At 45.2% G+C, this 15078-nt stretch overlaps 1 protein-coding gene across 1 annotated transcript in view; it reads right to left on the minus strand.

Moving 5' to 3' along the window:
• Nucleotides 1-15078, minus strand: part of LOC143930209 (hexokinase HKDC1-like) — an 82878-nt gene that overhangs the window by 41463 nt on the left and 26337 nt on the right. The window contains exon 7 of the mRNA XM_077454277.1: nucleotides 4850-5033. Within this exon, the coding sequence (XP_077310403.1) occupies nucleotides 4850-5033 (184 nt within the window). The remainder of the gene's footprint in view (nucleotides 1-4849; nucleotides 5034-15078) is intronic.

Genomic DNA, 15078 nt, shown 5'->3' on the forward strand with positions numbered 1-15078 from the left:
ACCAAACTCATGTGCTAACAAAGTCTGTGCTGAGATAAGAGAGAGGACATAAACCTGTGGTGGTGAGTGCTGGGTAGGGATGAGCCGAACACCCCCCGGTTCGGTTCGCACCAGAACTTGCGAACGACCCCCGCGTTCGGTACGAACGTTAGAACCCCATTGAAGTCTATGGGACTCGAACGTTCGAATTGGAAAGTGCTAATTTTAACGGCTAATATGCAAGATACTGTCCTAAAAAGGGTTTGGGGACCTGCCTCCTGCCTCAGGGGACATGGGTCACTGCAAAAAAAAGTTTTAAAAACTGCCGTTTTGGCGGGAGCACTGATTTTAATGACGATTAAAGTGAAAAAAAAAGTGAAATATTCCTTTAAATATGGTGCCTGGGGGGTGTCTGTAGTATGCCTGTGAAGTGTCACGTGTTTCCTGTGTTTAGAACAGTCCCTGCACAAAATGACATTAAACGGAAATAACACCATTTAAAACTGCTTGCGGTTTTAATGTTATATCTGGTTCCTGCAATATGGTTGAAAATCATTGAGAAACATGGCATGGGTAGCCCTCCCTGCCCATTACCAGCCTATTTGGGTCTTGTACGCATATTAAGGGGAACCCCGTACCCATATTAAAAAAAGGAAATGCGTGTGGCCCCCAGGCCCTATATACTCAGAACAGAAGTATACAGGCGGTGCAAACAAGACAGGGACTGTGTAGGTTTGTTGTGTTAAGTTGAATCTGTTTGTCATTTTCAACCGGTACATTTTTAAAGTGTAGCTCCAGTCAAAAAAACTATCTTTAAGCTTTTTGGAAAACATAGGGAAGGGTTATCACCCCTGTATAATTTGTTTTGTCGTCCATCTTTTTTCATCTCACTTGCTGCTGTCTCCTTGCGTTTGCAAGTAGGAGATGTTTGTAAGTTGGATGTTTGAAAGTAGGGGCCTGCCCTATATTATAGCGGTATGTACTGGGTACAGAGCACGCAGACAGCACGCACTATCTCCTAACACTACTGACTGCAAGCTCTATTATTAACCACTTGTTAGCCCAATGTTTGCATAAAGTGAAAGATGAAGTTATGCTGAGTAAATAGATATCAAACATGTCACTCTTCAAAATTGCACATGCCCGTGGAATGGCGCCAAACGTCGCTACTTAAAAAATCCCCATAGGCGACGCTTTAATTTTTTTTTTACTGGTTACATGTTTTGAGTTGCAGAGGAGGTCTAGGACTAGAATTATTGCTCTCGCTCTAACATTCTCGGCGATACCTCACATGTGTGGCACATGCGAGCACATGGGGACATGGGCGCTTTAATTTTTATTTTATTTTTTTATTGTTCATTTTACTTTATTTATTTTAGTTTGACATTTTTTTCCCCAAAAATATATTTTTGATCACTTTTATTCCTATTACAAGAAATGTAAACATCCCTTGTAATAGGAATATGGGGTGACAGGTCCTCTTTACAGTGAAATCTGGGGGGTCAATATGACCCCACATCTCACCTCTAGGCTGGGAAGCCTGAAATAAAAAATAAAAAAAAGATTCTGGCTTTGATCGTAGTGGCGAGTTGGTAGAAGCCCCGGAGGGCGGTGAGGGGTGGGGGGCATCTATGGCTGGGTATTTCAGGGTATCACCGAGTATGGCTGGGTATCTCTGAGTATGGCTGGGTATGGCAATTTATGGCAGGGTATTACAGAGTATTGGCGGGGTATTGGCGGGGTACTACAGAGTAATAGCAGGGTACTGCAGAGTATTGGGGGGTACTACAGAGTAATGGCAGGGTACTGCAGAGTATTGGGGGTACTGCAGAGTAATGGCGGGTACTGCAGAGTAATGGCGGGTACTGCAGAGTAATGGGGGTTACTGCAGAGTAATGGGGGTTACTGCAGAGTAATGGGGGTTACTGCAGAGTAATGGGGGGTACTGCAGAGTAATGGCAGGGTACTGCAGAGTAATGGCAGGGTACTGCAGAGTAATGGCGGGTACTGCAGAGTAATGGCGGGTACTTCAGAGTAATGGCGGGTACTGCAGAGTATTGGGGGGTACTGCAGAGTAATGGGGGTTACTGCAGAGTAATGGGGGGTACTGCAGAGTAATGGCAGGGTACTGCACTGCAGAGTAATGGCAGGGTACTGCAGAGTATTGGGGGTACTGCAGAGTAATGGCGGGTACTGCAGAGTAATGGCGGGTACTGCAGAGTAATGGCGGGTACTGCAGAGTATTGGGGGGTACTGCAGAGTAATGGGGGTTACTGCAGAGTAATGGGGGGTACTGCAGAGTAATGGCAGGGTACTGCACTGCAGAGTAATGGCAGGGTACTGCACTGCAGAGTAATGGCAGGGTACTGCACTGCAGAGTAATGGCGGGGTACTGCAGAGTAATGGCAGGGTACTGCAGAGTATGCACTGGTATTGCAGAGTATTGGCAGGGAATTGAGGGGTTAAATTCGGTGAGCAGCGATGTGGGCACTGCAGATGCAGCCCACATCGCTGCTGACACCGATCTCTTTCCCCTCCGCTGTACCGATCGGTACAGAGAGGGGAGGGAGGAACAGGCGTCATAACATGACGCCGGTTTGTTTCCAAGTGATCACTCCGTCATTTGACGGAGCAATCACGTGGTAAACGGCCGCTATGAGCGGCCGTTTACCGTGATCCGTGATGCGACCCGGCGGTCACGGATGCTCTCGAGTGCGCACACCTCAGGGCACACGAGAGCAGAATTCTGGGAGGCCGTTAATTAACGGCCTCTCAGAGTTAAACAACCCCCCTGAAGCCGTTAATCGGCAATGGGCAGTTGTTAAGTGGTTAAAGCTAGATCACTAGCTATATAGGTGAGGTGAATATAGTGGTGTATACTGCAGTCAGGGCACAGACAACAACCACTACACAGCAGCAAGATAGGAAATCAGCCAAAAACGATTGGTGTGTACTGTGTTGAAGGTACACAGAACACCCACTGCTTCAGATGCTAAGTAACACACTACACGAGGCCGCCTCAAAGGCGGCCTTATATAGTGTGGGGCGTGCACTACACAGCCTGAGCTATGATTGGCCACAGGCAGGATGCCTGTGGCCAATCATGGCTCTCCCCGCTGCCGGCGCTGCGATTGGCCAAGCATGCGGGGTCACAGTGCATGCTTGGCCAATCATGGGGCAGCAATGCACTGCGCCACCGCAGTGCATTGTGGTCCGCGCGCGCGTCACTCGAATTTTGACGCGAACGGCCCAAACGTTCGGAATTCACCGAACGGCCGAACAGCCAATGTTCGAGTCGAACGTACGTTCGACTCGAACACGAAGCTCATCCCTAGTGCTGGGAGAAGAAACTTTGTTGGGAGCTGTGCAGCACAGAGGATTATACTATGGCAAGCTAAGCAGAGTGGAGTGTTGTGTGCACAGAGCTGCAGGGTGGTGGACTGAACTGCAGAATGAAAGCTGCTGTACTCCTGTGCTGAGAGATGCAATGCTGACCCCTGCAAAGAGAAGAATGATCTGCATTTCAATCCCTTGCCCCTGAGGGACAAAGACCATAGACAGAGCTTCAATTTATAATGCAGTCGAGAGGATTGAAAAAACGTGCTTGCGAAGGGATACCTATTGTATGTGGCATGACCCCTCGTCTAGCCCTCAGAGCACAGACTTATACATGCACTTGTGGCAAGAGTCCTCTTAGTGACCAAAATTTACAGTATTTTGATGCCTGTTGCTGAGAGACTTATGCCGCGTACACAAGACCAGACTTTTTGACAGCAAAGGTCTGACGGAACGAGTCCATCGGTCAATTCGATCGCGTGTGGGGCTCCATTGGACCTTTGCTTGCCAAAAATCCGGCGGACTTTAGAAATAGAACACGTTCTAAATTTTCCTGCCGGAACTCTGTCGGACCGAGAAATCCGTTTGTGTGTATGCTAATCCGACAAACAAAAACCAATGCTAGGGCAGCTATTGGCTACTGGCTATGAACTTCCTTATTCTAGTTCGGTCGTACGTCATCACGTTTGAATCCGACAGACTTTGGTGTGATTGTGTGTGTCCAAGTCTGTTCATTCAGAAAGTCCGCCGGAACTCTGCCGAAATCCATCGGGAAGACTGTCAGACCTAGTCCGTCGAAAAAAGTCCGGTCGTGTGTACACGGCATTAGTTGTCTATACTTTGTCACCACTCAGAAAGAGCCTTCCAATGGGAGACGCCAACATTAGCAGACTGTGCTTGAACACTCCAGTAGCCATCGGCATAGTTATGGGGCCTCAGGATCTCAGATAGAGCAGTTGTTGATATCTGGTTATCGCATTGCCTTTTTCCTTTAGATTGTTAAAAAGGTATTCTGTTATTGTAATAAAATAGTTTTGGACTTTTGGCTTTATTCTGGCTTCAATAAAGTCAACTTTACACTACTGGTGTGTTAGTGAGTTAGTGAGTTTTGGGTTTAGTTTAGGATAGGTCAACGCTGAAAGAGGGTAAAAGGACCAATTTTTCCAGCCACTCTTTAGGAGGTAAAGCTACATATATAATGAACATTTTTTCACAGTATACGCAAATGGCATGTTAGAACAATTTTTTTATTTTATTTTTATTGAATTGTCCAGATCTGTGACAGGTTCACTTTAAACTCTTTTCACAGTAGTGGTACAATGTAAACATATGCACATAATGATGGGTGCTATGAATTTTAAAAACCTACTATATGTGGCTATGTGTGTAGTTTATATTACAAAAATGTAGTATGTATTTGAATACTGTAAAACCAGTAAAGGTAAAGCGGGATTAACAGAAAACTGGTTGGTCTAGTGTAGTATACCAATTCTGATGTAACTGTGTTGAATGGAAATAAATATGACCTACTTACAGCTGTTTTCCAGGGTCAACAGATCCTAAATCTATTTCTTTATCAAACTCGGTTCTAATATCTTCGAGTGATCCATCGTCTCCAAATGCTCCCCATTCCGTGTTAATGCACATCCTCCCTTCATCACCTTCAATAAGGTCAATGCTACTCAGGTTCTCCATGTAGCAAGCATTGGTACCAGTCCCTGCAGAGCAATAAAGGAGAAATTTCAGTGCTAAAATCAAACACATTCTCATACTGTGAATCACCAGCTTTCAGTGCGGAGATCTACACGTTGTAATATCTTGGTAAAGGATCAGGTGCCTTTAGCCTGGACAGCTCCAGCACATGATAAGTACATTACATGCACTACATAGTTTAACCACTTCAGCCCTGGAAGGATTTACCCCCTTCCAGACCAGAGCGTTTTTTGCTATTCGGCACTGCGCCTCTTTAACTGACAATTGCGCAGCCATGCGACGTGGCTCCCAAGCAAAATTGACGTCCTTTTTTTCTCACAAATAGAGCTTTCTTTTGGTGGTATTTGATCGCCTCTGCAGTTTTTATTTTATGCGCTATAAACAAAAAAAGATTGTCAATTGTGGAAAAAAAAACGCATTATTTTTTTACTTTTTGCTATAATAAATATCTCCCAAAAGTAAAAAAACGATTTTTTTCCCTCAGTTTAGGACGATACGTATTCTTCTACATATTCTTCTACATAAAAAATTTGGTAAAAAATTGCAATAAGCGATTATTGATGGGTTTGCACAAAAGTTATATCATCTATAAAATAGGGGATAGTTTTCTGTCATTTTGATTAATAATTTTTTTTATTAGTAATGGTGGCGATCAGCGATTTTTATCGTGACTGTGACATTTTGGTGGACACATCGGACAATTTTGACACTTTTTTGGGACCATTGGCATTAAAGCCCTTACAACACACTTTGACCTACAGATAAGCCTAGATTAAGGCTTACCTGTAGGTCCAAGAAATATCTCCTAAACCTATACTGTTTAGGAGATATTTGCCCGAAGACAGGCACCGCTGCCTACGTTGCATGCGCCGTAGACAGCAGCGCGCAGGCGCACTGAGCGCGGCATCGTCAATGACGAAGATGCCGTGTGTGTCGGCTCCCGTGGGAGTGACGTCATTGCGGCTTCGCCGAATGACAGCGGCGGAGCTGCGAGACCCCACCGAGAAGATGGATGCGCCGGACTACAGGGGACAGCGGTGACATTGCTGGCTCCTGTGTCAGGTAAGTGACACATAATGGACTACTATGCGATGCATAGTAGTCCATTATGCTTTGACTTTGCAGGGAATGAAAGAGGAAGTAAACCCATCAGGGTTTACTTCCTCTTTAATACAGAGATTGATGCTATAAAATTGCATTGATTACTGTAAAAATGTCACTGGCAGTGAAGGGGTTAACCACTAGGTGGCAGTGTAAGGGTTAAGTGTTCCTAGGGGGCGTGCTTCTAACTGTATGGGGGCATGGCTGTGTGTGACACCACACTAATCACTGTTCCCGATGACAGGGAGCAGGCGATCAGTGTGCTGTCACTAGGCAGAACGGAGAGATGCTGTTTACATCGGCATCTCCCTGTTCTTGAGTTCCGTGACACGATCGCGGGTAATCCCGCGGCAATAGAGTCCGCAGGACCCACGACCAAGGCCACGGAGCTCTCGGCATGTGCACGCACGCACGGCGGGCATTTCAAAGTAACGTACGGGTATGTTACTTTGCCCAGCTGTGCCATTCTGCCGACGTATATTTACAGGAGCCGGTCGGGAATCGGTTAAGATAAATTTAAAAGAAAATTTAACATATATGGCCAGAGGGTTAGGATTTAAAAGTTTTTTTTATATTTAAAAGGTTTTCTTTAAACTCTGGTTATTAAAAGCAAGGTAAAAACAGTACAAAGGAAAAACACAAAAGTATAGAAACAATCTCATTACATATGACAATGGATGGACAACATCTTTGTGGTAGTAAAATGATAAAAATTAAACAATAATTTAAAAATGTTACTAGCATATTAGTGATTGGGAGGACAAGAGAAGGCCAAATATAAGCTCATTAAACTTCAGCTTTAGCGTGTGGTCCACACCTGTGCAGCTGTGTTCTGCTTATAGGGAAGCCCATTCATTTCATGGGCTGCCCTAATCACAGAAAGGTGGGGAAAACCGTTCCCGAAGTTCCTGCTGTGGCATCATTTGATTTCATGTGCGCAAAAATGCGGGCATATTGCCAATGAGTTCATTCCTAATGGCACCCCTCCATGTCTGCCAATGACCTAGCAAGAAAATGCAGTGGAGTAACAATAGCCATTGCAGCCCGTGCCGCTGCTTTGGGGCATGGAGTAGGAGGTAAGCCCCATTAGGGGTGCTTTTAGGAAAATTTAACTATTTCCAGTAAAGAAAGGCTGAATTCAGACTTCAGGAAGTAACTAGTCACGGATCCCCCTCTATGCAGTAAGATCCATTTGCTTAGCTGTTTTAGCAGTGTTGATTTATTGCCCTTTGAACTTCTGCTACTTACTAAAGCTAACCCTGTATGCATAATGCAATCACAACTTTAAAAATTTTCAGCTTAAACTTTATAGAATGGCTTTAGTTTGTAGTTCTACAAAAAAAAATTAACCACTTAAGGACCGACCCTTTTTTTTGAGATGTGTTGTTTACAAGTTAAAAAACAGTTTTTTTTTTTTGCTAGAAAATTACTTAGAACCCCAAACAGTATACATTTTTTTCTAACACACTAGAGAATAAAATGGTGGTCGTTGCAATACTTTGTCACACCGTATTTGTGCAGCAGTCTTACAAATGCACTTTTTTTGGGAGAAAATACACTTTTTATTAAAAAATAAGACAACATTAAAGCTAGCCCAATTTTTTTTATATTGTGAAAGATAATGTTATGCTGAGTAAATTGATGCCAAACATGTCATGTTACAAAATTTCACCCGCTCGTGGAATGGCGACAAACTTTTACCCGTAAAAATCTCCATATTATTGCTCTCGCTCTACCAATCACAGCGATATCTCACATGTGTGGTTTGAACAGCATTTTCATATGTGGGCGCTACTCACGTATGCATTCGCTTCTGCACACTAGCTCAGCAGGACGGGGCACATTTATTTTTATTTATTTTACCTTTTATTTTTTATTTTTACACTGTTTTAAAAAAAAAAAAATTGTGTCACTTTTATTCCTATTACAAGGAATGTAAACATACCTTGTAATAGAAAAAAAGCATGACAGGACCTTTTAAATATGAGCTCTGGGGTCAAAAATACCTCAGATTTCATATTTACACTAAAATGCAATAAAACATTTTTGAAAAAATGTCCCTTTAAGAACTATGGGCGGAAGTGATGTTTTGACGTTGCTTCTGCCCTGCAATGTTATGGAGATATGTGGGGGCCATCTTCCCCTCACTCGTCTCCATGCCCAGCAAGGGTAAAGATCCGATCGCCTCCTCCGCTGCCGACAGCTCCAGTAAGGAATCTGCCGCAGAGACCACTCTTATCGGAAAGCAGAACGCCAGCCGAAGAAGAGGATACCGAGGTTATAGCAGCTACCTGCTGCCATTACAACGACATTCCTCTTCAAAGTAAGGAAGCATATTGTTGTGCAGTGGTCCGGAAGTGGTTAAAGAAGTTTGTATTGGGGCAGAGAGTAATTAATGCATTGCTTTTGTCACCATATAAAATATCATTATATTTATTATTGCTACTGCAACTATAAACTTTTATTCACAGCACTGGTCCCTTGTAGTTTACTGACTAGATTGAAAGCTCTCCTGCTGCCTGTCCCTAATGTAGAATTTATGTTAAGATTGATGACACATATTGCCACAGTTGACACTGCTACATAGAGAGTTAGCTGGGGGCCCATCAGGGGCTGCGTTGCTAGGCCTACAAAGAACTGGGGCTAAAGCCCATAGCAGCAAAGTAAAGAAAGTCATACATTTGGGCGGGCATACACATCTATATAGTGTGTGTGTGTGTGTGTGTGTGTGTGTGTGTGTGTGTGTGTGTGTGTGTGTGTGTGTGTGTGTGTGTGTGTGTGTGTGTGTGTGTGTGTGTATATATATATATATATATATATATATACACACACACATATATATATATATATATATGTATATATACATAAAGTATCTCACAAATTGACTACACTCCTCACACTTTTGGAATTTTTTTTTATATCTTCTGTTGCATCCGAGTCCTGTGAGAAATAAAGCAGCACTGCTGTTCCTGGGCACATCACTGGTTTGAGATCAGGATCAGGTAGGTATACAAGAGAGGCTGGGGGGAGCTGGTCGCATAGGGTTTTCTACCCTAATCCTTTAGAATTACTTTAAATCACTTCCTTCTCCTGCCCAGGACTATATGTCCCATGAGACATTGCTCCTCACACATTCACATTCTCAGGCACGTATCTTCTCAGGTAGGTATGTGTGTTTCCTTCATGTATACACAGTGCAGCACACATACCTCTCAGTACATCATCCATATAGGTCAGTATACACAGTGCAACACACATACAGCTCAGAACACTTTTCATACTGACAAACAAATAATGGATTATGTATGAAGGTCAACAAACCAGCTGACCAATTAATCGATAATGAAAATTGCGGACAACTATTTTTATTATCAATTATAATTGATTATGTCAGGGACAAACAATGGGTACAGAATCTAAAAATAGATCAAACAGTTGAGACCAGGATCTAACAATAAATCAAACTGTTTAGACAAGGATCTAAAAATAGATTGAAGGTCTAAAAATAGATCCAGTACCTAAAAATAGATTGAGGATCTAAAAATAGATCCAGTACCTAAAAATAGACTTAGGATCTAATAATAGATCCAGGGTCTAAAAATAGATTGGGTATCTAAAATTAGATCCAGTACCTAAAAATAGATTGAGGATCTAACAATAGATTGAGGATCTAAAAATAGATCAAATAGTTGAAACCAGGATCTAAAAATCGATCGAACAGTTGAAACCAGGATCTAAAAATAGATCGAACAATGGAGACTAGGATTACGGTTTTGATCAAATAAAAAAACTCAAAGTGTGGTGTGCAATTTAGTTTATATCTAAAGTTAAAAAAATAAATTATATATAGATATATAATTTTTGTTTCTTTTCTTTATTTACATTTATCTTTTATTATTTAGCATTTATTATAACTATTTTTATTCACACCACGGCAGCATTTGAACCACTTCAGTCACATTATTAATTCGCACACAGCACACGTTTTGACTGTACTGATTGTCAGTCCTTTACACATGCGGGTATTTTTCTAATATTATACTCCTATACACCTTATTAATTAACATAAACTGGAGGGGCGTGGCCTGGAGCGGCATGAGATAGGACGCATGTGAGCTGAGCTCCGCCGGCCGCATATCCTGAACACCTATCCTGAGACGCAGATTGCCTTTTTTTTCTCCGCTCTGATCGCTCCGCTGACCGGACAACCGCGGGGCACATGTCGCCGACGAAGCGGAACAGTGCAGCGGCCGCCAGACTGTCACAATTCAGGCATGAAGGACCAGGCCCCGCAGACCAAGATGGCGCCGCCATACAGGGGGAGGAGGACACGCGGGGCGCAGACACGAACAGGCTCCTCGATGCCATTACGGCCTGCCAGGAAGCGGTAACGAACTGCCAGACTAACCTCACAGCCAGGATTGAGGAGGTAAAGGTAGATATATCGTTGGTTCGGCAAGACTTTCAGAAGCTTAGGGAGAGGGTCACTGAAGTTGAAACCCGCCTGAGTAATGTAGAAGACTCCCTCCCCCCCTGCAGATCTCCTCGGAGGCCATGCAGCACCAAGTACATCAAATCCTTCAGAAACAGGATGACATTGAGAACAGGATTCGCAGATGTAACCTGCGTTTCATAGGCCTACCTGAGGGGGTGGAGGGCAGAGACCCCCCAACTTATTTGGAAAAGTTACTTGTGGATACATATGGAAGGGACTCATTCTCCCCCATGTTTGCGGTGGAACGCGCACATAGGCTGTCAGGCAAACCTCCCCCCCCGGGGGCGCCTCCCCGCACTTTTATTGCCAAATTCCTAAATTTTAGGGATAGAGACACCATCCTTCGGCTCAGCAGGCAAAAGGGGAATATCCCTTTTGAAAACAAAACCGTAGCAGTTTTCCCTAATTTCTCCTCTGAAGTTCAGAAAAAACGCAAAAGTTTTATGGAAGTGAAAAGACGCCTGCGCATCAAGAATATAAAGTATGCCATGTTATTTCCTGCTCCTTTGCGTGTGGAAGGCGCGGACCGGGCCCACTTTTTTGAGGATCCTGAGACAGTGCTGTCGTGGCTGGAGCGTCGGGATGCTGGCAGATGAGTATATGTGCAAAGATGAAAATGCCCTTTCTTTTTCCACCTACACACTTCTGACTGTATTTGTTTCCCTGGATTGGGGCCGTGTCTGTACACCTCCTTACTGACTATGCCATGGTCAGTTCTTCTTGCTAGACACACTACTTCCAGACCTACAATGTTGTGATGCTGACTGTTTCCGTTTTGCTTCATGCAACTTAACATTATCATTGGCGCGCAGGCATGGCTGGACCGGACATGTTGTGACGGGGCACCTGTCCGCCTAGATACACCTTTCACTGGATAATACTGCTGCCTAAGAGAATGGGGGCAGGGTCCCCCACCCCGTATGTGCTGGAACTCCTGACTTTGGTCTGGCGTCCTATGCAGGATGGTAATGGGGCGGTTTTAGTTACCTTGCCTGACGGCTTGGATGGAAGAAGACCCCTGCTTCCTGCGGAGCCCTGTGTTATCTCACTGTGTGCTACGGCTACCCTTACCAATGTCTGTTTTGAAACTTTAACTTTGGTTTTTTTTTACTACTTATTATAGAAATGTATTTTTCTGCGCCCTCCTGGCCGGCGGAGGGGACCACCTAACCAGCAAGCTCACTTTGCTCTGTGAGCACAGTCCTATAGTGTCACATAATACAGCGAAGTTTCGCCGGAAGTTTTACTATGCACCTCTCGGACTGGAACAACCGGCATAACGCCTTGTTTTTTCCTCCTCCTGTCTCTATGGGTGATTCCCAGTTGCGGTGTTGTTCCTTTCCGAGTTGGACATTGTTTATGCCCTGTTGGCAGTTTGGGGTCAATGCCCGCACTAATTGGGGCCAGTGCAGGGCGGGGAGGGTGGATGTATGGTCTTTATGGGGTAAACGAGTTTTTTTTGAGTTTTACTATGATTGTTTTCTATGGTACAATGTATGTCTGGCAGGGGGGGTGGGGCCCTCCTTTATTCGGGGGGGGGCGGGTCTTGGTTGCTCTGTCCTTGTGGGTTGATCTGTCTCCTGGAGTCTCACCATTGATTGATAAGCACCCATGGCCACACTGAAATTTCTTACATGGAACGTGAGGGGATTGGGGGACCCTATTAAGCGGTCAGCCGTTTTCGGGCAGCTCAAAAAAATGAAGGCAGATGTGGTGGCCCTAGTGGAAACACATGCTGAGGGTTCTATGCTCAGGGCGCTCCGGCGTCCTTGGATAGGCTGGGGGTATCATTCTGTTCATACTACCCATTTCCAGGGGTGTCTCCCTTCTGATAGCTAAACACACACACTTTGAGCTCCAGGATTCGGTCATTGACCCCTTGGGTAGATTTGTATTTCTTAAGGCAAAACTGCATGGGGATATGTTTCTTATAATGGCTTTTTATGTGCCCCCACCATTCCAGTTTGGTGTGCTGTCTGAGGGATTTAATTATATGGCTCTTCATCCCGCTGCCTCCGTGGTGTGGATGGGGGACTTTAATAATGTGTTAGACAGGTCCCTAGATAGGATGGCGAACCCCTCTCGAGGCACCCTGAGCCCTTCCCTGACCAGGTTTGCCAGACTTCTCCGCGATTTCCACCTGATGGACTCGTGGCGAACTAGGCATCCAACACAATGCGTTTTCACATGTTTCTCCGCTGCTCATCACTCTATGTCCCGCATAGACCTTATACTCTTCTCTACATCCCTCCTGTCTAGACTTGCTGACGTGGGCCTGCACCCCAGATCGCTCTCTGATCACTGTCCCTACTGGGCGACGCTCTCCCTACGGCATACTCACCCCCTGATGACTTGGCGCCTTAATCCCTTCTGGCTAACTCTCCTTCCTGACGATGGGGACCTTGAATCGGGATGGCGGGCTTTTTTTGAGACTAACGAGGGATCGGCCAGACCGTATGTAGTTTGGGAGGCTTTTAAACTTCATGCTAGAATGACCTTGCAGACCCAAATTAACCGGGTAAAGCGATCTTCTGCTGCTAATGTAGCTGAGGCAACACATACTCTTCAGACACCGGAACAGGATTTCATGCGTGACCCTTCGGCAGAAAAGGAAGATAGTCTTAGGCTTTGCTCTAGAACACTTGACCTATTGCTTTATGAAAAATCCAAACAGAAGCTGTTCTTTCTCAGGCAGAGGTCGTTTGAGCATGGTGAGCGAGCGGGGAAAGTATTGGCTTATTTAGTTCATGGTGAGGAGAGACCTCCTGTGGTGATCTCCCTCCGCTCGCCGCAGGGTGTACTTGAGACTGATCCTATACGGGTCACGCAGATGTTTCGCGACTTCTTTACCTCTCTGTACACCTCTACTGCCTCGGCCGATCCCTCCCTGATGGAATCTTTCTTGAATAGACTGCAGTTCCCCCAATTGACTGAGGAACAGGTCTCTGGGCTGGAGGCACCTCTGACTCGGGACGAAATAGTTTCAGCTATTGCTACATTCCCGTCATCCAAGGCCCCGGGCTCAGATGGCTTACCGATAGAATTTTACTCTACTTACATAGAATTACTGGCCCCTAAGCTGCTAGCAATCTTTGAGTCCATATTTCAGCACGCCGAACTTCCAATGTCTATGACGGAGGCGACAATTGTGTTAATCTCTAAACCTGGAAAGGACCCGCATCTCCCGGAATCTTATCACCCTATTTCCCTCTTGCAGGTAGATGTTAAGATACTCGCTAAGATTCTTGCCATCCGACTCAATAAAGTAATCCTCTCGCTGATCCATGTGGATCAAGCGGGATTCATGCCCGGTAGAAACACGTCGTTTAATCTCCGTAGACTGTTTATCAATCTCCAGACCCCCCACGACGATCCCGGCTCTAGGCTAATAGTCGCCTTGGACACCGCCAAGGCTTTTGATTCTGTTGAGTGGAGATACCTATGGACTTGCTTGGCTCGGTTCGGTATAGGGCCTAAATTTATTAGGTGGATCCAACTGCTTTATCAGAATCCGGTGGCCAAGGTCTTGGCGAATCGCTGGCCCTCGGGGCAGTTTCCTCTGTCTAGAGGGACTAGACAGGGGTGCCCCTTGTCGCCCTTGCTGTATGCTTTGGCGGCGGAGCCATTGGCTATCGCAATACGTGTACACGTGGGCATAGTGGGTTTGGGTAGGGGTGGGATAGTGGAGAAGATCAGCACTTATGCTGATGATACCCTACTGTACCTGAACGATTCGACTCAATCACTCCCCCTTGCTTTGACACTGATAGAAGACTTTGGCAAGTTTTCTGGTCTTAAAATTAACTGGGACAAGTCACAGATTTTGCCCCTGGACAGTTTCCCGCCCCCTAGAGACAGAGCTCTGCTTCCTTTGCAGAGGGTGGACACGCTTAAATATCTTGGCATCATGACCTCCAGATCCCCGTCAGATTATATTAAACTTAACATAACTCCTTTGCTTGACCTGATTAAACAGAAGACGCAGCTTTGGGCACGCCTTCCCTTGGGGGTCATGGGGCGTACAAATCTGATCAAGATGGTTCTCCTTCCTAAAATTTTGTACATGCTTTGGCACTCCCCCGTCTACCTGGTTCTTAAACATTTTAAGGTGCTAGAGGCCCTCTTGAAACCCTTTGTGTGGGGTAATAGTAGGCACAAACTAGCATGGCAAAAGTTACACCTACCGACTGACCTAGCGGGACTGGCAATGCCGGACTTTAATATCTATTATATAGCTTCTCAGTTGTCGCAAATGTTCCATATTGATAAAACAGACAAAGACAGGTTCTTGCACTTCTTGTGCCCGTCATGGATCGGGCCTACCTCAGACCCGATGGTGGCGATTGTTGGGGGGCTGGAGGGGGGAGGGGGTCTGCCACATCTCTTCTTTACCATTACAGGAGGGTGTGGCGAATTGCCTCTCTGAAGTTGTGCCTTCCGTCCCTGCATGAATA

This window comes from Lithobates pipiens, unplaced genomic scaffold (genome assembly GCF_037356315.1).
Source record: "Lithobates pipiens isolate NorthernLeopardFrog02 unplaced genomic scaffold, aLitPip1_a1.2 Scaffold_25, whole genome shotgun sequence".
In the NCBI taxonomy this organism is placed as follows: domain Eukaryota; kingdom Metazoa; phylum Chordata; class Amphibia; order Anura; family Ranidae; genus Lithobates; species Lithobates pipiens.